This window comes from Aythya fuligula, chromosome 12 (genome assembly GCF_009819795.1).
Source record: "Aythya fuligula isolate bAytFul2 chromosome 12, bAytFul2.pri, whole genome shotgun sequence".
Taxonomy (NCBI): domain Eukaryota; kingdom Metazoa; phylum Chordata; class Aves; order Anseriformes; family Anatidae; genus Aythya; species Aythya fuligula.
Genome location: NC_045570.1, coordinates 2,518,496 through 2,544,052, shown reverse-complemented (window position 1 = coordinate 2,544,052; position 25,557 = coordinate 2,518,496). Strand labels below are relative to the sequence as shown.

The following is a 25,557-nucleotide window of genomic DNA, read 5'->3' as shown; positions in this document are numbered from 1 at the left end:
GCCGGGCAGCCGAGAGGAGCCGCAGCATCGCCCCGCCGGGCCGCTCCGAGGCTCCCGAGCGGCGCTGTCGCCGCGGATCGCCGCGTCCCCGCCGCCCTCGTCGAGGCGAGGGATGCGGGCGCCGCTCAGCCCTGCCCCGTCCCGCTGCCGAGCCTAGCCGCGGGCGCTGCGAGCGGTGCTGCGGAGCGGCGCTGCCACCAGAGCGGCAACACGGGCCAGCATTGCATCAGATGCCGCCGCGGAGCCCCGGCCCCGGCAGGAGGGCCCCGCTAGGCTGCCGGGCACGGGCGGCCATCCTCCGCGCCCCCTGCCCGCCTCCCCCCCCCCCGAACCCCGCGGCGAGCCGAGACGGGCAGCGGCCCGGCGAGGGAGGCGGTGCTGCCGGGCGGGCTTTGTAGTTCCTGCAGCCCCGGGCTGCGCCTGCCCACAGCATCAGGTGATGGGCAGGGAGCTGCCGCACCCACAGCGCCACCGGCCCCCAAGCCCGCTGCTGCAGCTGGAGATGGCTTTGGTGGGGGTGGCGGTGATGCTGATGGTGATGGTGGTGGTGGTTGCCTTTGTCCGGGGCTGGTTTTCTGCTCTCCCGCCCTCCCGTGCCCTTGGATGCGCGGCAGAGGCTCGATGTGCGCCCCGGGGATGTCGCAGCCCTTTCGCTGCCCCCTGCCCAAGCAGAACCTCTGGCCGAGGTTTCGTGCCCGCAGGCACAAGTTGGTGCCATCACAGCATCCTCGTTGTTTCCATGTGATGGAAGTGGTCCTCGCACTCAGGGTCTGCTCTGCTTCCGTGGCAAATGGCTGGAGGTCTGTCATCAAATGCAGAAGCAGAATTTGAGGGATGGAGGGGCAGCTACTCTCTCCTCGCCACCCGTGGGGAGGAGAAGGCCCCTCTCACCCAACCTTGGTGCCCTGAAGGGGCGCCTTGTTTGTGCTCAGAGAGTGGAATAAGGGATCATTCACTCAGGAATATTCCTATGACCTGATGTTACCTCCCTGAGTAAGAGCCTGGCCTGTAAATTGGACTTCTTTCTGAATTATTTTTGTAGGACCTTCTTTTTCTTACTTTCTCTTCCTCCACTGACTTAGAGAGACCAGTTTCCTATTTTGGTTACCTAAATTAGATGGTTCAAGGCTTGGGTTCTGTTCTGCGTGTTTTGGTATCTCTCCTTGGCTGATGAGGGAGGGGAAGGCAAGCTGCTTTTACTGAGTTTGGTTTTATTTTGTTCCATACGATTCTATCTTGACTCTTTTTTTCCTGTCTTTACTATTTATTTTTTTCTAATGAGCTTCTGCTCGCTATAGTGTTTAACTCCACAACTAATTAGTTCAAGCTCTCTTTCTGTTTCAAGTGCAACATTTTAGCTATTGCTCTGTGACAATTTAAAAAACAATCACAACTCTAGAACTGCAGTCAATTCATAGTTATCAGAATAACAGAAGTGGGATTTTCTTATTGTGCTGAAGGGACCGTCCAGAGGTGGTGCAGAAAACCCATTTGTTTTACCCAGGAATTTCATTTTTTATAATTTCAGTCTTTGTGCTGACTGTAATGAAAGCTTTTTGTTGTTTACTGCTCAGCTTGTGAAGGCTCTTGGGTGGAGTGCATCTGAGCCTGTGTATCCTCCTTCCAAAATTCGCTTCACAAAATGGCTTGATGGAGCACATATGTGTGCTCCAATTCAAGTTCCAAGAAGGACAGCTTCAATAAGTGTTTCAGGATTTTTTAGTCTGCATCTCTTTCATTTTGTTTTGTTTTGTGTTGTTGTTACTGTTTTGTTTGTTTGTTTTTTCTTCCATATTTTAAACATTCTTTAACTTTTTGAATGTGAAGTTTTGGAGCCTGTATGTGGCTTTTGCAATACGCTTTCATTGAATAACCTGAAGCTGATTTTGCAATAAGCTTTAACCAGATAACCCAAAATGTTCAACTTTTTTTTGAATCCTTATATGAATTCTTGGGAAAAAAAAATGATATTTACACTCATTGGGTATAAGTGGACTTGCCAGACATCTTGATATGACTGTTAATGTTTAGGGTTCATTAGCGATCAAGGTCAGAATGCTATCCGCTCAATTAAAAATCTAAGTCCACTGGATTTGGAACCACTAGTTTTGCTAGGGGAAGTACAAAAATTAACCTTTGTTCTTGACCACCCTGTTCCACCCCCAATCCGCCCCCCAGAAACAGCTGGCATAGCAGAAAGCTTGCAGTCAGCATTGCCATGGTATCTCTGATTGATCCCCGAGAAAGTAAAGGTACACACTGCTGCCTGACATCTCTGGTCCTGCCTCTAGCTGACAATCCAAACAAGACCATGTTTGCAAATTCTGTAATGCTGCTTGTTAGCACAGCAGTATCAGAATAACACTAACAATCTTAAAACACATGTTGCACAAGCCAAAGCATATGTTTGTGATAAAACATTTGAATGAATATAAACAGACGTGAAATTCAATAGACTGATTAATTTCCCAAGTTTAGAAATGTACAAAGTAAATGAATAGGATGAAAAAAGCCTTTCTGTGTTCAACATCATATGAAATGTTTGTTTTGTAGAAAAAGTATCTGTTGCTTTAATTATGATAAATGCAGTTTATTTTAATAGGGATACTTTCAGGAAAGGAAATAGCATGTGTAATGAACTTCCAGTTTTGAGGTGAAGTTGTGCCTATGGACATGAACAACAGAACTCCTACTGGCTTCAGGGGAGTCAGCATGCCACTCCACAGTCAGTGTGACTCTGTATTTGTGTGTGCTGCTCTGACTTTTTGAGGCTTAGCATATCTACCCATAAAATGAGGAAAATAAAACCTATTTTGTGAGCAAAGGTACTGTGGAATTAGTTAATGCATGCTTGCAAAAATGTTGTGCAATGACCTATTGAGGATGAAGTGTTTTTTTGAGTTTACTCATGAAAATCTTCCTTTCTCTCTCCCCATGCCCCTGAGTTGAATGGCAGATAGCATGCATAATTGCTGGCTCATGCTATCACCCATCAGAAAAGACTAAGGCTTTTGCAGGTTGGCCCATGATGATCAGCTGGCGTGATCGCTGGGCAATTTATACATCCTATACAAATCATATGAATGCAAGTTTCAGTAACCTGATGGTGGCAAGCACTGTGTAGGTCTTTGATCCCCGTGTCGTGTTCCACCTTTAGTCATAAAGAAAGACAGAGTTCAGTTTTTTTTGCAGTCATAAGAAGCTAAAAGGAATTTCATGTTGATGTTGAGGAGTTAGAGATACAGAACAACAGCAAATGTGAACATAGGTAGAAAGAGAGATACAGAGCTGGAGAAAAGCCTTGATAAACAGACTTAGCTGCTGTCACATCTTTCCATTATGACAGACAGCAAGCTGTTTATCATGAATGGCTGCGTGGTTTAAACCACATGATTATAATAATGGCATGTGGTAACTGAGCATTCATTTTTCTTATGCTGTTTCATATAAATAAGTGCACAGGATAGAAAACTACCTTTACAATGGCCAAGTATTGTTAATTATATTTAAATAATTAAGTCCTATTTAAATGGAATCTGACTTCGATGAGACATTAAGTAAACCATATTACATAACCTATTTGTTTTAGGCAAAAACAAGAAACTATTTTTGTGTTCTGAGTTGTATGGTGGATGACTGTTTCCTGTGGAATACTGCTGATGGTAGTAATTCAGAATATAATGAGCATCTTCAGAGAAATTACTGTTCTAACTGTTCTGAACATAACTCAACATAAACCTTTAAGATCTGGTCTGAAGCCCTGTGCAGTCAGTGGAGAAAGTGCCAGTTCAGTGACTTTGTATCTTAATGTTTACCAGCTGTGGTGGTTTCACCCCAATGGACAGCTGAACTATACCACAAGCACTCTTTCACTCCCTCTCCTCAAAGGAACAGGGGGAGAAAATAACATGGGAAGGGGTTCAGGGGTTGAGATAAGGACAGGGAGGTCACTCACCAGTTACCTTCATGGGCAAAACAGATTTGGCATAGGGAGATTAATATAATTTGTTGCCTATCACTAGCAGACAGGAACAGTGAGAAACTAAAAGCAAACTAAAAGCAAATTAAAACCACCCCATCCACCCTCTTCCACCTCATCCCCCCCCAAGTGGTGCAGGGGAAGGGGGAATGGGGGCTGTGGTCAGTCCCTAACACTTTGTCTCTGCTCCTTCATGGTCACTCTCTGCCCCTGCTCCACGTGGGGTCCCTCCCACAGGATGCCGGCCTTCCCGAACTGGTCCTGCGTGGGCTGCCCACAGGCAGCAGCTCTTCAAGAACTGCTCCCCTACGGGTCCGTACCATGGGGGCCATCCCCCAAGAGCAAACTGCTCCAGCACGGATGACCCACGGGCTGCAGCTCCAGCTCAGGGCCTGCTCCTGCAGGGGCTCTCCATGAGACGGGGCCTTCTCCAGGCCACATCCACCCTTTTGGAGAAGCCGGAGCTGGCTCTGCTCTGACATGGGGCAGCTCCTGGGCTCTGCTCATGAAGGCCCTCCCCGCATCCCCCTCTCTACCAAACCCTTACCATGTAAGCCCCATGCACCATCTCTCATTTTTTATGATATGCAAAAATAAAGCCCAACTCCCAACCCCAAAACAATCCCAAAAGGAAACACATGATGTTGTCTATCAAATTTTCTTCAGAAGAATTAATTGAAAAGGTGCTCTATGGAAAGAATGGAATTTTATTTTGAAAGGGATATTTTATACACAAAACATTTCAAATAAAAATACTATTTTATTTATTTATTTATTGTGAGAAATGACGAATTTGATGAAACCAAATTGTTCTGAACAATGTGTGGATTTTAATAGCTTCCCATGCAAAAGGCCCGACATGTGAGACAAAAAAAAAAAAAAAAAAAAAAAAAAGGAAGCTTTTTTATGGAAAGGTAGCTGCTACTGACATTTAAATTATTAATATTTCAGTGAAAGCTTTGTTTGAAAATACCGTCTGCAGGTGGTAGGCATCTGCATCACAAAGCAAATAAATGTCTGTTAAAAAAACACTGGTGACCTGGCCCATAGGACTTGTTTCGTAGATTATGTTCCAGCTTGATTAGGGAGGGATATTTCCACCGAGTTTTTACTCTGAGAGGGTTTTAAAGACTCAGTGTTAAAAAATATATGGACAAGGTCATATTTTATCGCTTCTATTGGACATATTTGCTTTAAGAATTGAGTAAAATCAAACAGTGGAATAGAAAAGTTGAAGGATTTTTTTTCCATTACTAATATAGAAAAATATTAAAACATTGGGAGCTAGGAACTTAAATGTTTCTTTCAAATTCTAAAAGAAGCATAGTAATGATATGGAAAATATATGACTTCTGGATTTTGTGCTTGTAAAATTATAGTTGCACAACAAAATACTGCAGCATGCAAGAAGCCAGTGTGGTGGGCATATACATGTATGTTGCATTCCAGTGAAGGAGGAGAGCATCCCAAGATCTCAGTTCATTCATATCAGCTGAACTGTATTGTTACTGCTGCAGAGAAAAGCCATCAAGGGCAGGCATAGAAAAACTTCATGTGTAGCTTTTCATAAAATACAGAAATTGCATAATTTTATTATTTTCTCTTTTAAATTAGTGTAAAACACATTTTAAATGAGGCTTAGTCCTGCAAAGTACTACTCTTACAGACTCTCTAAGAGAGTAAGTACCGGTACCCTTAAAAAGATATTTGTTGCTTTTTCTCAGTGTTGCATTCATGTCTGAAATGGCACAAAAGAAGTAGTCCTGGACTTTCAGAACTCAAAACTAATTTAATAATAAATTAGAATAACAAGAAAAACATCACAGAAGCATGAAACAGCCCAGGCTGGAAGGGACCTTGAAATATCACTAGGCCCAACCTTTACTATGTATCTGCATGGCAAATCTTAAAAATCAGTTGTCTAGCAATGCATGCTATCTTGTTTGCATTCAATAAGGAAATATTTTTATTTGTATTTGAATAGTTGAAGAGCAGTCACTGACTATTTTATTTGCTCTAAAGAGAAGGCAGGATGTTGTAGTAGATCTGTGTTAGTTCTCTTGTGTATTCATTAACTCCTTTCCTAGATACTGTTACATACGCAGCAGAGCCCCCTGCTGTTAAAGACCCTCTGAAATGCTTGATTAGTTTTCTATGTTTTGCTATGTCTGGACCTTCTTAGTTAAGATGAAGAAAAATCCAGAAGTAGTCTGAAGGTCTTGGTTGCATGGATTTAGTCTTCATATAGGAATGAACTCTGCATGTCCTCCTGCCTGTATAGAACACAGTTGTGCTTTTGGCAAAGTTTATAAAAGTTGTGCTTTTGACAAGTTTATAAAAAATAAACTTGTCTTGGTGTATCTCTGAAAAAAGACCTGTGCTGGCAACAGATTGCTATAGTTTGAAAGCAATACGCAGCAAGAGAAGGTAAGCAAAACCCACCTTCCAAGAGAGAATTTAAATACTCAGAAGAAAAGGAAAAGGGCAGGTCAGCCAATGCAGTCACTGCGTGTGCAGCAGAAACCACAACACACACATGGGGGAGCCCAAGATGATCACAAGTGCAGAAGAGTGTCTTCTTGTGCCTGTGTGGGAGCTGGGCCTGGAGCAACCAAAAGGCCTGTGGAGTTCTTAGGCATGGTAGCTGTCAAGGAGTAAGGGAAAGGGTAGGAGAAACAGAGAGGCCACAGAGTACTTAGGTTGACTGTCGGGAATGTAAGATTAACTGTCAACAATAACACTTGAGAAGGAATGGTAGAAAAAAAATCGGTAGGCCGTACTGTTATAAGAAAGGATATTGAACATAATAAAAGTTTTTGGTATCTTATTCATATATTAGTAGTAAGGGTGGAGTGGGTTGGTGTTACAAACTGGGAATCTTGAGGGAACTTTTGAAGGTATAATTTTATTTTATTTTATTTTATTTTATTTTATTTTATTTTATTTTATTTTATTTTATTTTATTTTATTTTATTTTATTTTATTTTATTTTATTTTATTTTATTTTCTGATAAAGTCAGGCCCTGCTGACATAGAGAGCTCTAGTAATTTTCCTGGTGTTTTGATCCTGACAGTAACGTTACTGTAGCAGGACACTGCTGTCTGAGAACATTCACTGTGGTGTTCAGAGACAGGAAGTTGTATATCTCACATTTATCTATAAAAGATAGTTAGTATTTACATATGCTCATTGTGACTTAAAATACTCAGGGCGTGTAGAAAACCACTATATTTGTGTGGAGAGATGACAATCAGAGTTCAGACAATGATGTTCTTTACTACCAATACTTAGGATTTTAAAACACTTTCAGTTATATGTTGACCATATGTATATTGTGAATTGATTTTTGCCTACAATTCATTCATGCACTCCAACATTGCTTTCATTTCATAGTAGCGTGCATGAAATTAGCATTGCACTTAAAGGCGAAGTACTCTTTGTTCCAGTGGTGGAAATACTCGTAGAATAGTTTAACAAGGTCCTTTGCTTTATGTGAGTAGTTTAAAATCAAAACATTGAAGTTATTTTATGGTTTTTACTTTTTACCCTAGCAAAAAAAAATTAAAGCTGTCTGGAATTGTTACCTCTATCACCATTCGTTTTATCACCCAAAGTCAAACAATCCTTTGTGCTGCAACAATGCAAAAGCTTCCACTGGAATCAGCTGTGACATGTCGGACGTCTGGTGAAAAACAGGTAGGAAAATTATTCACCAAACAGAGCCTTCTGGTGATTTGAATTTTGTAACACTTTTATATTTAATCAATTATTTTAAGAAGAATGCAAAAACAACAACAAAGAAATGTGACAGCTGGTCTATTACTGGAATAGATTTTTCATTGCCTTTAATTCATTTTCGTATATTGATTAATATACAAATATAAATACGTGAAAAAATATGAAATCAATTAATATGAAATTATTTTGTACAAATACAGATCATAATCATCTGCATTTAGGTGGCTTCATGAATTTCTCTCCATTTCAAGGTATGCCCCTCTCCACTAGGATGCTCTGAGATGGCTTAGCAGGATGATTGCTAAAAAAAGGGTGGGAAGATGTTCTCTTGGGCCAGGTGGGAAATGTGGATCCTCGACAGATTGTAGGTGATTGAAGTGATTGTAACCCTTCCATTTCCCTGGTTTGTATGTGGAAAACAGCATAGTCTATAGTTGTGTTATTCTGTTTTGTCCAAGACTGCTCTTTGGAGATGTGGCCTGATAGTCACAAGGACAAGTTGTCAACAAGAGAAGATGGTAAATGACTAAGAGTGATTGTACTTGGACCCAGAACTGCAACCTCCCACTTCAGATGGTGAGAAATCTCTACTCCTCAGATCATGGTTAGTATGAAATGAAAGAGATTTGTTTTTCAGGTTTAGAAAGGGAATATTTTCACGTGTGGACCTTGTCATATGAGAAGGTTGACTGTCAAGATTACTAAGAGGAACCACATTTCAAAAGATTAAGGTGAGGATGGATCAAGTTACTGTTAAGTTTATGTCATGTGACTCCTCTGTGTTGTCTCCTAAATATTCCAGTTTTCCTCAGAATATATAGATGTAATTTGTTGTTCTATGTGGCCTTTCAGAAGATAGTTCAGTTTTTACAGTCTGCGTTTAAGGTATGCACAGCAACAATGTTGCTTAGAAATCTGTAATAAAAACATTGCCTATCTAGAGCATGTGTGGACTTTTATGAATCTGGAACTCCATTTTTGAGTTTCATGGAACCTGCAATAAAACAGTGTCAACAGCTAAGCTGAATGAACCCAGCCTGAGTGAGACTCTAGGCAAGCTTACTTGGCAACTGGGGTACTGTCAGCTGTCTGCTCTGTGAGGGCAGTCAATAAGCTGCTAGAAGATAAGGCCATTAGGCCTTCAGCTGTAGGGGGAGTTTTACTCTACGAGGAGCTATGGAAAGTGCTAGTCTGCCTGAATGAAGTGTCTTTTGAATTTGCCTAACAGGGAAAAATTATTTGGGCTGTCCTGGCAGACAAATAAATACTCTCTTGGTGGCTTCCCGTCCATCAAGAACTGACCAAATGCTTCATAGTAACTCAGTAAGGAGCTAGTAGACAGTGTTAAAATCTAAATAGCTGTACAAGTCACATTTAAAAGCATCCCCTAAACTGCTTTTAGGTCAATTGCCTTAAAAGAGAAGTATAGATAAAAGTCTTATTTAAAAGGTCTCTCTTCCAATGCTTTTTCTCAAAACTTAGATGCAGCAAGCTGAGTTCAAGTCTGAACTACAAAAGTAAAATAAAATTTTGTTATACTGGGCTCAGTGCCAGCTTCACAGATGCACTCATTGCTACCCGTGTAAAAACGTTACAGATCTAGGACAGTTCTTTAATATGCACTGGCAGCTGTATGTGAGGCTATTTTAAACAATAATCTTCAAAAATAATTTTCTGTTGAGACTTTGCAGCACTTTTCTCTTGTAGGTGTTTCGTAATACAAGAAAAAAAATCAGCCAAACTCGTGTTAATAGCAGTATTCTCAGCAGTACACAGCAGTATTCAGCAGTATCCATTCTCACCTTCCTCCTTTTTAGCTCGAGGTAAATGATTCAGATATACACTTTTTTGTGGGAATTCGAAGCATTTACATGCTGATACCAAATTACAGTCTCAGCTCTAGCTTGAAGGAATTTTGGAGTGGAAATTAGTATTTAGAACTGCTATTTTTCTTTAAAAATGCATTTTATAAGAAACATAAAAGTGCATTTGGGTTACATTAGCTATTTATATTTTTAGGTGGGAGTGACAGGAAAATTAACATGCTAGTATAAAAACATGCAATTTGCAAGCAAAACGTTTAGAGGCACCCCAAGCGTTCAAACAGCAGGCTCGCAAAGATAAAGGAGCAGAAGGCAAAGCGTGTCCCCCACCAGCTCCAGCCTTCTCCGAATTGAAATCCAGCCCGGAACAACGCTGTGTAGCGCTGCCCGCACACTTTGTGCACCCCGCAGCGCTGCCCAGGGGGCTCGCTGAGCCGGGAGGGCAGGGAAGGCGCTGCCCTCCCCTCGGTTAACTTCTCACAAAGGGGGCTTGCGACTGGGGAGCCGTTTCGGAGCTGGGGGAGCGAGCCTGCCAAGGGCTGCCCGGCCCCCAGCCGCGCCGAGACCCCCTCAGCGGGGCGCTATCAGCGAGAGGCCCCCTCCCCAGCCCGAAGCGGGCACCTCAGCGCCGGGGGCCGCTCCCCGCCCGAGGCGGCCGCTCAACGGCTCCGCCGCCGCTGGGCGCCGAGGCCCGGCCTCCCTGCCCTGCCTTCCCTCCCTCCCCGGCCGCCTCGGAGGCGGGGCGCCGGCGTTCCGGTAGCGGCGGCGGCGGCAGCGGCAGCGAGCATGTCCTCGAGCAGGGCCAAGAAAGTGAAGATGGCCACCAAGTCCTGCCCCGAGTGCGACCAGCAGGTGAGGCGGCGGCAGGGGGGGCCGGGGGCCGAGCCCCCCGCCCTGCTGCCCACCCCGGGCCCGGAGCGGCGGGGCCGGGGCCGGGCCCGCAGCACCGCACCGCACCGCAGCGCCTCGCCGCCTCCCTTCCTGCTTTCTCCGCCCGTGCTGTCTTGCTGGAGCTTTTGTGTCCTCAGCGGTAGCGTGAGGAGAGGTCGTGCCGGGGGGGAGGGGGGGGGAGCTGCGAGGCGGTGTTTGTGTGGAGTGCCTGGCCTGGGTTAACGCTGTGTGCCTCTTGCTGCGCTGTGCCCAGGGGTTTGGTGTGGCAGGTATTGCCGTTCAGGCGCTAGTGCTGGGTAGTGGCTAATAATTCATTGAAAATCTGGTGAACTTCGTCATTGGTACAACGTCGCTCGGCCTCCGGATGACTCATGTGGCTGAGGCCGCTCGCTGGGCTCTTGGCTTCGTGGGGGGCTCAGGGGCAGCACCAGCGCGACCTGTGCCGAAATTTCTGTCAGTGGGGCCAGGCGGGTGCTTCCTGCAGTGCTTTAAGCGTGCAAGCTGCGGCCTTACTTGCACTTCAACATCACCGACAGTTCATTTGGTCTGTGACTGTAGTCCAAGCTTGTCTTCATCTATGCTTTCTACTCGCGATGATGTTAGTAATAAAAATAAGCTGGCGTGTTACAGCAGCGCCTCTCCGCCGGAACAATGGCACAGCATTGCAGGAGGCTGCTGTGGGGCTCAGGGTAGGGGAGAAGGCTCTTTCATCTAATTATGGGAAACACATTTGTTATGTGATCCTGAAACATGGCTGGTGTACACTACCTTAGATTTACTTAGAAATAAATTAGAAAGAAACCCTCTCACACCATTTTTCTGTGTTTACAAGATCTTAAAAGGTAAGCTTAGTTGTTCCGACTTGCATAATTTTGACAGCGTTCCTACTCATCCTGGAGTGGTTTGGAATGTGAAGCCGTGCGGGGCTGTCCTTTCATGTTCTAGGCAGTAGATGAACCACTGCGAATGCTTCCATGTTAAGCACGTCACTCCAGTGCTGTTTCTGAGAAAAGAAAGTTACGTGCCAAGTTCTGGTGTGTAGTTTGTTGAAAGACAAAATTAAAAAGAGTTAGGAGTTGAGGATGAGAGTGGCATGTGTGTGTTTTCTGTTTCTCTTGGTTTTTAATTTAATGTAAACGTCAAACTACCAGTGATGGGGAAGGCAAGTAAATATTATAGGCTTTTCAAGCTGATGCTGAAACTTTCACTCTGTTCTGCTGCTTAAAACTAAACCAGATGATATGCATATGTCAACACAGGCTTTTTGTTAGCAACTCTTCTGTAGCTAAACAAAGAATTATGTGCATGCTTGTCCTGCCCTGGCGTAAGGATGGCTCACAGGGCCTTGTTTTCCAGTGCCAAGTGCTCTCAGAGAGGACAAGAAGTAAAGCCTTGCCCTACTGCACTTAGATCTCAAAGCTTCTTTTGAAAGGGAGATTATTTGCCCCAGAATAGCTGGTTCAGGCTACTAGTCAGCCCTTTGCAGTGTGGGGGAGGTTCTCATGTGACACTTCAGTACAGGCATTTCCAAAATTCCGCAATAAACAAGGATTTTGCATTTGTTTCTGATTTTTGTGTTCAAGTGGTATGCATGGAAATATTTAAACAGCCACAAATATTGGAGTATAATATTGAGTAACACTTCTTAGGCTTTTTTTTTTTTTTTTTTGATGACATTTAGATGATATGTAATTGCCATTTACTGTTTTGTTTTTGTTTTTTTTTCTTGTAAGAGAAGTATCTTGATCATATTTTCACCACCAAAGCACAGCTCTAGTAAGCTAGGGAGTCTGGAATACTTGCAGTCAATCATAGGAAATAATACTACTTACCTTTGGGTAATCTTTCTTGTATGAGAAGCTCGATCTATTTTGGCTAGGTAAACACTGAACAGAGTTAAAATAGTGTTTGTTAAAACTGTGTTGCCATAATAATAATTGTTACAGGATCTTACGTGTAGTAGGTCATTTTCAAAGGATGACCAATAGACTTCAAGGAGTAAGCCCCTTCCCACCTTACCTTGCCTGTAAATGACATGCATGTATCTAAGTGCCACACATTTAACATGACAACCGTATTGCTCTGTTAAACAAGGTCAAGTTCATTGAGAAAATACTGGGTTTGCTCCAGTGCGCTTTGACTATTTCCCTCCTTTTCTTTTAAGGCTGAGCCCAGAAAGGTGGAGAGACCCAGTTAATACTAGCAGTCCTGTATCACCGTAACAAGACAGGTGACCATCTGCTAGGTAGTGTGGTGCGATACCGCATTGTTCACGTGCCAATATAAGAGTAAGCATACAGGCAATTGTGATGAGTTTTAGAGGGTTAAATAAATACATAAAATATTGCCAGGGTTAAATAAACCTTGACTAGAATTGTTTTTAATGTCACTGTTTACATCAGAGGGAATCAAAATGTCTCCAGTTAGTTCAACTGAATCAAAAATTGATTTGTAAGCTGCTCCTAAAATGAAGTACAGGAGTTAAGATGTGCTGCAGAAAGCAAAGTTGTTTCTTTATTCTGAGTAGCTGGTAAGTTCCTCTTTAAAATTAATGTACTATTTTTACGTTTGTTTTTCTAGCCGTTAGAACACTGGAAACTTTCTTCTGCATGTCTGGTAAAATTCAGCAGACAGTCATCGTTCTGTACTCCTGGTTGTTTCAGTGGACAGTGGCAAACTTGTAGGGACCTGTCATAAAGAATTACCTTTGAGAAATTACGTCCTGCTTCTTTTCTCTGCTGTCCTGCTGCAACATGACTTGATTTTAATGGGTGTTATTTTAATCTCTTCTAGATCTCTCGTTTATACTTGCTTTAATTAGTGTTTTCAGTCTTAAACCTAATCAGAGCAATATGGTATATTCTTTACTGCTTTAAAATATCTCAAAAGATCTTGGCTTTAAGTGAAGATACTGGGTTTTGTAATTTATCAGCCTTGCTTTTTTTAATTGCTTGGAGTAATTTTTTTCGCATGGTTTGTGTAAGTGTGGCATTTCCAAATTTTTCTCATCTTGTTTTAAATTGTGTGCTGCTCTGGGCTGCTCAGCTGTGGTCAAGAGAAGCTCTTTAGCCTCTCAAACTCTTCAGTCTGCAGTCAGCTTTTGACTAGCCATGGTAGCTTGTTTGCATTTGGAATTAACTGGGTTGTTCTGCGACTACCTGGCCTAGTCTACAACCTGTTGTAGATCATGGTACAAATGCATCTGTTTCGCTTCAAGCTCTGTTGTGCCTAAAGCTGCTCTGCTCACAAAGAGTTGATTTTGAATGTTTCTGAGGTTGAAAGTATTCAGAATGCATTGGCAGTTTTAATTTACACTTTTTTTTTTTTTTTTAAATAAGTGAGGAAAGCAAAACTAGGGATGGCTTATTGTTTTGACTGGGGATATTTGAGAGCTCTGAAAATACATTCCTATTCTAATTCGCTCCAGTTTCGCTGCTTTCCATTTTCCCTCACCCTCTTTCTGAGAGCCTGGGGAAAAGGGCTTGGTGTACAAAATGGTCACAACAGCTATGCATTTCAAGCTTAGTTTCTAACTACTGCATAAAGAGAAGGCTTGCTGGGTGTTTTACTAGTTTTGCATACAACTAGATAATGATCCAGGCCATGGTTTTTCAGTACAGATTAAGTATGAAGAAGTATCTCTGAGGGCGCAATGCAAGCTACTGTTTTTTTCATCAGGCAGGAATTCTGTCATAATTTGAAATGATCTGAAATGCTTTTGTTTTCCCAGGTTCCTGTTGCATGCAAATCATGTCCCTGTGGCTACATATTTATTAGTCGAAAGCTCTTGCATGCGAAACGTGCTGAGAGATCACCACCCATTGCAGGTAATACCAACGAAGGTCCAGAACGAGGGGACAACAGCTCTTTCCCTTTGTTTCTTGGAAGCAGAGCATAGAATATTTTATGTCTCTGTAAATTAGCTGGTGTCAGTTCACTTTCTTTTGAATTTTTGCCTATTAGATTTAATGTTTCTTCAATTTTGAAGGGGAAAGTCTGGTGTTTTCAGTCTTATTTCCTTTGTACTTGTGATGTTGGCATTATCCAGCTGCTCGCATTAGTCACTATGCAAAATAACTCCTTACAGAAAGCTTTCTGTTAATCATGTTTTGAAGATCAATGTCTACATGTGCCAAAGAGATCAGATTTCACAGTACATGCTGATTGAAACTGCGTTTTCTGAAAGCAGTTATCCTCTTGTTTGAAGAAGTTATGCTAAATTGTACTTATTCATGAATACAAGAATGGAACTTTGTATAAAATTGGGAGTATGTCTGATTTCAGACCTGGTGTGCCTTGCTTTTTCTTCATGATTAAATTAAAAAAAAAAAAAAAAAAAGATTCTTTGTGTCCAACTCATGTCCTTTGTTGTTGATGTGCGTGTTTAGATATTGGTTGAGTGTGCTTTCTGGCATGATTAACGTTCTCTTTATGTTCAATTTCTATTATTTCCTCAAGTCCTAGTAGGATTTAAGGAGAACAGGCACCTGTTGGGGAAGATGTTTTTGTTTAAATAATCTGATTTATATTGTTTTTCTTTCTTTTTTTTTCTTTTTTTTTTTAATTATCTAAGAGGTATACAAAAATAAGAATTTGATACGTTTAATTGCTATTTTGAGGGGTACTTGTAATTCACTAACTAGTAGGAATTACGTGATCTCATGCTAGATAACTGAACTTCAAAGGTGGCACAGGTAAAAGCAAAGTCCATAGTACTGTCTGGAAGGGTTGGTCAATTTTCTTTTCCCCTCTCCCCAGCTGTTTTATTTAAAACTTACCAAATTAAGTTGAAGGCCATAGTATCATAGTATAGTAGAGCAAAGCCCCTGTATAATACAGCTTTTGTATTAACATGAGTGACAAGTTAACCTGCTGTCCAATTCATGGCCTGTGTCTATGTGAGATAATTGAGATAAGAAGCAAAAGGAAACTTGATTCCCCAAGAAGATATATGTGTGTCTGTATTGTGCTCATAAGTGTAACCGCAGCTTCTTTAAAAAAAAAAACAAAAAACAACATGGTTCAAGTATTTTTACAGTGTAGTTACTGTAGGTGCTTCAGCCTTGCAAGTGTGCAGCTGGTTTGTGTTGAATAGCGTGCTGTGGTTGGTATACTATTTTCACTACCCAAGCTCACTAATTCGTACTTAACTTTCAAGTGAAACTCATGCGAATCCTCTTTCTCAAGTGTGTAGGCAGACAATATACCTGTTCAGCATCAAGTAAAATGAGGCTTTGTCTTAGGCTGGGTTTGTTAGAGAGATATGTTATGTAATATGATGTCTACTGATAGCATCACAGAATCAGTATCTCGATTTGTGTGAGCAGAGGGAACAATTTCAGTGTTAGTGTCAAAAGAAGTAGTATTTTACTGTTCTGCTCTATGATAAACTATACATTTTAAACTTTGTTTTTTGTTTTTCTTTTTTTTTTTTTTTTTGGACTAATGGAAATAGATGCAGTGTACTGTCTTGATGGCTGTGATCTCTATTTTTTCCCCCCATCTTGTAATGGGAAACTAAGAATTTGTTGTACGTCAGCAGGTGTCTCATATTGCAAAATGCTATTTGCATTTGAAGTAATTAAAGGCTTGATCCCTGTAATCAAGAAATGAAGTATCATTCTGCATTTGACACCTTAATTTCTGTGTGGATATCATGCAGATGTAATTGTTCTGTAAAGGTACGGACATGTAAGATTTAAGGGAAAAAGATTGTTGGGAGGGGTAAGCATGAAGAGTAAGTTAGAAGAAAGTCGAAGACAGTCGTGGCTCACATCATATCTCTTCTTTTGTGCAGAAAACAAGAGTGAGGCCAAAAGGAGACGAACAGAGAGAGTTAAGCGAGAGAAGATAAATTCTGCAGTAAATAAAGATTTAGAAAACCGAAAGAGATCGAGGTCTAACAGCCATTCAGATCATAGCAGACGAGGAAGAGGAAGACCTAAGAGTGCCTCAGCCAAAAAGCATGAGGAAGAAAGAGGTATGCAAATTGGAGACACATGTTCACTGCTTTTCTTATTTCTGTGAAGATTTTCTTAACTGTTGTGTTATCAGTAAACCTTTACAAACAATGTAACTAGTCTAGTCCTGTCAATACCTTGTGCTACAACACGGAGAAGGGTCTGTTGCACATACGTAGGGACCTTTGGTTTTATGAAGCTTCTGTGCCTGATTGGAACTAAATCTAAAAGATTAAATCAGTATTTTTAGTCACTGTAACAAGTTTCATCACACAGGTTGAAAGCCATGGAACTGTAATGCTTAGTGTGTGTTTTTTTTTTGTTTGTTTTTGGTTTTGTTTTGTTTTTGTGGTACCACTGTGCTAGATCACTAGGACAAACAAGATAATGACGCTTATTGGCAGAGAGTAATTAGGATGACTGGGTTGCTTAAAAAGTTCTTGAAACTCTTTAGGGGGCCCAAAGTAAAAAGGGCATCTTTTGTCACAACTATGACTTGAAGTTTTACCTCATGTTTCTATAGAATAATATTCCAGAGGAAAGAATGCCTCTTTGCTTATTAAGGTGCCTTGGTGATCTGCTCTTTTTAGTCTTTATACAATAGAGACAGCTACATGCACTTGAGTAATATTGGCGCCCTTCAGACATGTGGCTATCACCTAAGACTCCTGTCTTTTAAAAGCCTGTTGGCATTGCATTTGCTATCGTTGTTACATGTGGCTTACTGATGTGTGTATCTTCATAGTTTCCCTATTATTGATCCAAGCTGGACTTGTCTACATACACCTACAGGATCATTTTGAGGCATTTTACCATCAGTCTAGTTCACACACAGCTTTGGTGTGAAACTTCTGCAAGCTTGTTGGGTTGTCATTATGCAGGTAAATCTTCTTTCCTGGCCCCAAAAAAGAGGAAAGCGATTTAAGCAAAGGAAAAGATCCATATTCTTTGTGCGTGCTTGGTAGTCTCTGAAAAGCAGGAATTTGAAAACATGAGGAATGGAAAACTAGGCTGGATCTGTTTGACCTTTTTCTGCATACTCTGAGGTGTGGCAGTGTGCCAGTAATCTGAGGTGGAAAACCAGCAATACAAATGCAGTGAGGTCTTCACATAAGAGCGCGTATGTGGTTGTGCAGTTTTTGTCATTGTTGAATCTCACGTGAGAAGATTTCCTTCATCTTCTTGTCCTGTCCTACCATGCCCTTCACTGGTACTGCAATTACTGTTACTGTTTCTTCTTTGACCTCTTCTGCAGAACCAGGTACAGCGCTTGCGTTCATGCCCACTGGTAATATATTTGCTCCTCACCAGTACAATACACGTCATTGGCCAGGGATAAGTGGGCTTATGATATTACTTCTGGTTATTGGGCAGATATTTTTTTTAAAGATTCAAATGGCTGCAATGGTTATAAAAATGAATTCATCAGAGCACTCATCATCATGTAAGCAATTACTATAAAACAAGTTAACATTTACTTCTCCTTTTTTTGTGGTTTATAAAATTGGCTTAGCTGCTATGTGGGGAGTAATTAGTGGGAATTTTAGAAATGTTCTTCCTTCTCTGTTCCTGCTGCTTGGTAGTATTTTTTATGTAAAAACATGCTAAGCAACTTTAATTCTACTCTAGTCAAGGTGATTTTTGCATGACTCACATTGCTAGTCTTTGTATCAGTCAGCATAACGTTGAAAGTGTTCGAAGTCAGGTTGGACAGGGCTTTGAGCAACGTCATCCTGCGAAAGATGTTCCTGCACGTAGCAAGGGGGTGGACTAGGTGACCTTTAAGGGTCCCTTCCAGCCCAAAGAACTCTCTGATTCTGCAGAGGTTGGCTCTGGAGTGTGAGACAGTAGTTTTGTGTTAGACTTCAAGTATGTTATTTCCTTGCTGAATTATGTTTCTAGGATATTTTGGGTACACTTTGCTTGCCACTAGAAAGTGCTCCTCTTCCCCCACAAATGACTTGAAAACAGGCCATTGCTTGCAAGGCTCCTAGATATTTGATGCCTGTTAGGTTTCAGCAATGCCTAATGCATTTGTAGAACAACAACAAGTGGACAGAGAATAACTGAATTAAAATAGCATGCAAGAGTAGATAATTTGTCCATTTGAAGACCACCCGATTGTGAAAATTTCCTTCCTAAAAAACACCCGTGACATCTGTAGCCTTGCTTCCCTGCTTGTGTAATGCTCTTTTCATACATAGTCTTTTGTTCCTGTTAGCCTGTGCCTTTGACTAGTTCTTTTGTATCCTTCGTGACTGGTTCGCATTAGAGGAAGGAGCTGTAGAATTCAACAGCAATTAAGAAAATAAGAATGGGAAAAGCAAAAGAGCTTTTTAAAATAAGCTCTTTTTCCTGCAGATTCAATAAGAAGGAATAGGGGAGGAGGAAAGAGGAAGCAGACGTAGATTGAGGGGATATGGCAGAGCTCTGGGACCCAGAGGGGACCCAGAGGATACTTCTATAACATGTCAGAGCCATGTGATGACACTGCAAAACAGGAGCTTCTCACTGAAGGCTTGGTTTGTTGAAAATGTCACTTTTTTTTTTTTTTTTTTTTTTGTCGGAAATGCTAAGATACATTTTGAAAGTAGAAACACGTCATAGTAATCTGATTTTGATGCTGTTTTGGTATGGTTTTGTTTTGCTGTGTGAGACTGTACAGTAAATTGCTAGACTGGTTATCAGGCTGCTGTCTTATCTAGGTAGCAACCTTGATTGTATTTAAGAAGAAAGGGGAGGGGAAACATGTAACAAAACCACTCCAAAACTGTATGCTTCAGGAAGTGGTATTGGTTATTCTGTTCCTCAAAGAGGTTACCATCAAGTGAGACTCAATAATCGGCTCCTAAATAAAGGAGTGGATCTTGTAAAGCTATTACATTGCGGTGCTGTGATGCTATGTTAAACTGAAGTAGTAAAATTTCTTGACCCAAGTTTTTCCTTCCTATCAATTTCCTACTGCGTTATTTGTGTATTTGCTCGCCCAATGTGCACGCTTGAAGCAGTGTTCTGTCTTGGGTAGCCAGAAAGAATTCATAGAATCGAAGCACTTTGCATTTGATTCCATGCAGAACTTGTGAGGAGCGAGGGTCCACGTTTGTTTTATGCACAGGTGACAATTTAAAGGGCTGTAGGTCCAGTGTATTGGGTGGGATCTGGGGACATGAGACATGCTTCAGAAAGCCTGCATGTTTTCACCTAAGTAGCCTCTTAGTTGTATAGTAAAATACTTGGTCTTTCAATGTCTTAAAGAAATGGTACTGTGATTCTGTAATACAGTCTTTAGCTAATAATAGAGAAGTGAGTCAAAACTACTTTCAGATAGGAATGTGAAGTGGAAAGTTTTAATAGTGTCTGTAGAAACCATGGTATCCTATGAATAGCATGTGATGAAATGTCAGCCAGATGCAAGCTCTTCACTGGCTACTGATGAGAGCTGAAATTGTCTTAAGAATGCATAAAGCTTGCAAACCTGTGTTAATTCCCAGTACTGTTGGATATCAAGATTTCAACTGATTCTTCAAAACTGAAGTCTATCAGAACTGGCCAGTACTGCAGAAGGGCAGGAGAGAAGGGAAATCTGGGAAAGCCTGGTGAAGTCTATAAAGCTAACATTAAATGGATGAAAAAATTAGTAGTTTTAGTTTTGCTGGGTGCTGACACATTTTGGTGGCGTCTAGGTTTGTCTGGATCAGGAAGTCTGAAAAAAGGGGAGGGTTATAGATACGAAAACGGAAAAGATTAATGTGGAATAAGTAGTGTGTATACAGTGTCTGTACTCAGAACAACTCCCTGCATTGTTAGTTTGGAAATGGGGGGAGGGAGGAGGTGGAGCAATCCAGGCTGTGTACACGTAGAAATAAATTTGTCTCAAAGTACAGGGAAGGACTTGTGGTGAAACTGTTTTTCAGCTTTCATTTCAAGCTCAGTACACTAAAGAATATTGTTTTTTTTGTAGCCAAGGAACCAACAGAAATCACTTGGGTTCCAAATATCAAACATGCTTTGATTTGTAGTACTTTGCTATGGCAAGTTTCATGTCTGAAGTTTAAATGCTGATACGTCTTGGTGTGTCCAGTCTTCCCTGCAGGGAGAATGTGTACGATTTTAAGTTGCCTAGAAATCTTTAGGTAGAGGGTTTTGTTGCTAGTATCTAGATCAGCATTTAGTCAGAGCACAGCAGTAAAGGACTTTTTCAGTTTCTCCCACTTAGTTTAACACATGCACTTGACTTCCAAGGGAAGGGAGGCTGTTGGAGTGGTGTCCTTGTCTGTAACACAGTCAGATGTGAAGCCAAATGTAAAGATGCTGTTAAGAGTATGAACCCAGTAGAGGAACAACAGTGTGGGTAGGTGGGCATGAAGGTCTCCTCCCATCTAGATGACTTCAAGGTGATCAAGTCAGATTGTCACTCCAACCTACCAAGTCCCATCACTAAACTGTGCCCCTTAGTGCCATAAGGGCACAGGAGATCTTTTTCCACATGGTGCTTTTATGTAATGAAATGCTCTCTGTCTTCTCATTAGTGAAGAAGGGCTTGGTCCATTCTTGCAAAACTTTTTGGACCTGAGCTCAGGGGAACTTACTGTCTTTTGTGCATGTTTTTCTCTACTGCCTAGGTACTATGCTACAGGTTTTACTTGGTCAGAGATGAACAACTGTTAGCTTGTTGAATAAACACCATTACTTTCCAATCAAACATTTGTATTTCACCTACCCATTGATGACTTAAACGTCTAGGTGGAGAAGCCTGTCAGAGTGTACTGCACTCAAAAAGTGTGCACGTGTGTGTGTGTGTTAATGAGACAAGGGTCAGGTGAACGTCATATTCTGATTGCAAATCAATCTAGGGTACTTTGGAACTTGGAGTAGAAATGGAGCCCCGCAGCTAGACACCAATTTTAGAGCTGTGTGTTACGTGTGTTTCTCTCTGCTGCATCTACAAGCCTGGTCTTCAGCTGATAAAACTGTTTTAGTTTTGTTTGCTTTCTTCTAACGAGTCAGATACCTGGGGCTAGCTAAACTGGAAGATGAATAGGAGTGACCTAGAGTAAATGGTATTTATGAAAGCACTGTTCTATAAGTTTTATCATCTGCTAAAGTACTTGAGCACTGTGGTGTGCAAGCTTCTTGATGGGTTGTTGTTACGTGTCTGTAGCCATGATCTTATCTGGGATAAGACTTAAAGTCTCCAGTATAGAAAGTCCAGAAATGTTCATGGTGACAAATTGGGCCCCTGACTTCTGCCACGTGTCTGCCAGTTGCACTTGGTCACTGTAATTAGTGTCTTGGGTTTCTGTTACTTGGATGTAAAATAGGGGTATGAATGTTGTATTTAATCAGTATATTGTGAAACATTGTTTTCTAGGATGGGGGCTGTTTGCGTAAAAGACAGAAAAAAAGAAAAAATCACCACCAGGAAACCAAATCCCCAAAAAACTGGAGGAACACTTGAACACAGTTCTGTGCCAGGAATCAATATAATGTTAATGACTCATTCTTCCTTCATCATTAAAGAACAGAAATTCAGTCATGCATTTGGATGACTAATTTGGTGACTCTTCTAGTACCTTTGTGTTCCTCTCTCCCTTGCTTATCTCTCAATCCCTCCCTGCATAGGAGTTGTCTAATTTATTTTCAGTTCCTGTACACCATTCAACATTATAATAATGCAAGTTACATAGTAGTTAATTTAACTTCAGATAATGGAAAAAGCTTCTAATAGTGACTTTTTTTTTCTTCTACAGAGAAACAAGAAAAAGAAGTTGACATGTATGCTAACCTTTCAGATGAAAAGGCCTTCGTATTTTCAGTGGCCTTGGCGGAGATAAACAGAAAAATTATCAATCAAAGACTTATTTTGTAACTTGTAAGCACAATCTGATGCATTTATATGTGGAATGGCTAGCATATTTCCAAGGTGTCATGGACTCTCGGGAAGTGTGTTGTCTGCACCAAAAAGGACCATAATATATCCTGTTAAAATTCTGCTGCTGTTCTTGGAAATCAAATTCTGTCTCTACAAGTCAGAAAGAAAGTGCTCTCGAAATTGGGCTATGAAAATCAGAAAGCAGAAGTGTTTTATGCCTTGAAGACAAATGCTAGACAAATGCACAGAGAGACTGCACACTTGCTAGAGCACTTCTTTTAGATTTGCTGCCAGAAATGCAATATTTTAAATATTTCAGAAAGAAATGATTTTCCTTTAAAATTATATATTTCAGATTTTTCAGCTGTATTTCAGTTTACATATGTACAGTTCACCTAACTTTTTAATAAATTGATATTCCAATATTTTATTGAACTGGAAATGAAGTACATTTGTGATATTTAAAGTGTGTTGGTTTTAATCCTCTTTGAAATCTGGTATTCATTGTAGGGATGACTTTAGATTTGCCTTTTTTTTTTTTTTTTTTTAATAGATGTGATATAATTGTAATAGGAAGAAAACTCGAGCCATTTCATTTTGGAGGATTATTCTGCTTTACAAATTTGTATTGTTTATGAGTTCTCTCTAGAAAAGGGTTTCCTATTACAAAAAGTTGTTTTTTATAAAAAACACATATACTTTTGGGGTCAGACTCCTGAGGTTTGAAAGCTGTATTGTGACTGTTTGCTGCGTGGCTGCTTTGTCCAGCTGGTAAGTACTTTTCCTGTATTCTTGGCCTATTGTTTAGTGGAGAGCAAGAGAAAATAGTTGTGGTGTAGATTGGCAGCTAGCATCTTCTCACTAGTGTTTCCAAGAGATGACAATGTGGTGGTTAATTTTACTCTCATTGGCTTTTTTTTTTTTTTTTTTTTTTTTTCTAAAAGCAGTTTTGTCTTTGGACTTTTGATGGTAAATACCAAAGCAAAACTCTGAGTGTGGAAAACAGCTGTTTTGATAGAAATAGGTTCTGGGAAAATATTCAACAAAGTAATCATTTTGTTAAAGTGGAATAGTGCAATTTGAGCTGAAATCCCTACATTAACATGTATTTCTTATTTTCTTTTTAAAAAACAAACGAACAAAAACAAACAAAAAAACAACACCTCAAACACTGTACAATCCTGAGGGAGGAGTTGTGGGAGGCAATCGCATACATAAAATCTGACGTACTTGCTTTTTATCACCTTTCATTTACCCTCTTCTAAGAAGGGTTATGCATTTAAATGTCACAGTTTTTCTGTAGTATTACTCATGCTTTTCATTACCACATTAATAGTGAGAATTACCTTGAGAGATTCTGCTACAGAGATGATCTCTGGAAGCAGAGAATTTTATTAACAAAGCTAGTCTGTCAACGTTTGACAGCTTTAGTTATTGTTTAAAGGAAGGAGCTATGTTTTGAGTTAGTTAAGCCACAAGGGACATCTTAGATGCAAACTTTGTAAGCAGAAGCTTAAAACACAAAGTGATTTTTAATTCTTAATGAGTAATTGGGGTCCTTTTTAACAATGGAGGAGGGGGATGGGTGTAGAAATGCAATTAAACCACTAATCTACATTTGTCTTTATTTGAGTAAATGAGAAAATGTGAACACAAGACCTACTTCCCTACATCACATAAACTTCTGCTTTCCAGAATTGTAGTCTGTCACAGATAAAAGTAGTAAGGACAGATGCGTAACTCTTAATAATAGAGAATATGCATCATAATGCCTATTTGCATGGTAAGTTTTTAAAGTCAGAATGACAAAAGGGAAGTTCTCATTTTGAAAGCTTAAGATACAATCAGATTTGTGTTGCTTCTGTTGTCAGAATGAGTTTTACTGTGTTAAGAAGGGATAAAGAGAAATACTAATGTCAAACTGTCTCTTTGGTGCTTTAACCTGAATTGCTACAGGTTCTTTCTGCTCCTATACATGGAATTAAAGTTCTACTAATAGATGTTATTTTCAGAGGACTGAAGCTAGTGTTGTTAGATGTGATGCTAAGATTATTACATTTAGATTGGTACCTTTACTTTGCTGTTAAGTACTGAAAATTCATTCATGCCTCTCAAAAGTGCAAGGCCTATTTTTCCTCTTCACTGGTGGAGAATCTTGAAACAGTAGTTAAATTCTGTTTCTGTACCTCTTTCCTTTGTCTTTCCCATGTCTCTGCCCTCAGTTCTTTCACAGTTGTGGTCATGCTATTTTTTTCCCCTTTCTGGCTTCCACTTTCTTAAAGGAAGCTGTGATGTAAGCAGGTAGTCTTGAAAATATCCCAGGGGTGGGGTGGTTCTCTGTTAGTGGACCACGGTGGATTTTGCAAAGCAAGAGTCCTAACTTTATTTTCCCACCAATGAAAAACAAACCAGTATTTCATAGCTAGACAAGACACTTGTGGCATCTTCCAAAAGCCCTGGTAATTTTGTAGCTGTAAGACATAGGTTTCTTGGAATATATTCAGTGACTGAACTGGAAAGTGTCTTGTATTCCATCAACAAGATGGAATCTCAAGAGCTCTTTCTTTGTGTGTTAGAGCTGATCAAGGGATAAAAACACCGTGGTATGTCACTGTAATTTGTAATTGTAAAGTGTATTGCATCTCAGTCTACAAAATTAAAATAAAGCCAATGACAGCTTAATGATGAGAGTAAAATCCTGTGTATTGCAGACTGTTTGTGCCTGTTTTCACAGTAGCTCTGACTTGGAAACTGCATATTTTTCAAGAAGCAAGAATAAATAACACTTCAGGAACTAACAGATGCATTTTGTGACTCTAGTTTCAGTGAGATTATACAGCCTGCCCTGCCTTTGAATTTTTTTTGGTTCAGTCTGACTTAATCTGCATTTCTCCAATCTGCAATCTGACTTCACTGCATTTTATAGCATGAGGCTTTGCACAGAATAGGCTTATTTGAGAAAGAGTCAATTAGGCTGCATTTTTTTTCCATTAACTTGAAAGAAGATATAACAACTACAAAAATATTGGTTCACCACTATACCACCTCTATGTTGACTTATCTGTCTAGATAAAATTTATGTTGTGAACTGAATGGTTTAGGATTTCACAGGAGAACTGCCAGCTTAGAAACCACCATCTAACCAGCTCTATTTTTCGGCCACTTTTCCTTTTCTGAAGAACGATACTTCCTGTGTTTATATAAGCTTGTAATAGCATGTCAGACCATCAAGTGAGTTCACAGCTCAAATTGTGGCTTGAGGTTTCTGCATTTACTTTATTCTGCTACTAGAT

General features: G+C 40.6%; 1 protein-coding gene across 2 annotated transcripts; it reads left to right on the top strand.

Annotated features, from left to right (window-relative positions):
- The first annotated feature begins 7,592 nt into the window (after positions 1-7,592).
- On the top strand, positions 7,593-22,269 carry C12H16orf87 (chromosome 12 C16orf87 homolog). Of its 2 annotated transcripts, XM_032195559.1 has the most exons (6): positions 7,593-7,676; positions 7,970-8,086; positions 8,177-8,294; positions 14,163-14,259; positions 16,230-16,412; positions 22,143-22,269. In XM_032195559.1, exons 3-6 carry the CDS (start codon positions 8,241-8,243, stop codon positions 22,259-22,261), a joined length of 453 nt encoding a protein of 150 aa, XP_032051450.1. In that variant the 5' UTR covers positions 7,593-7,676; positions 7,970-8,086; positions 8,177-8,240; the 3' UTR covers positions 22,262-22,269. The 2 variants fall into 2 exon arrangements, with proteins under 2 accessions (XP_032051450.1, XP_032051448.1); XM_032195557.1 differs by lacking the exons at positions 7,593-7,676; positions 7,970-8,086; positions 8,177-8,294 and adding an exon at positions 10,294-10,393.
- The last annotated feature ends 3,288 nt before the right edge of the window (positions 22,270-25,557 follow it).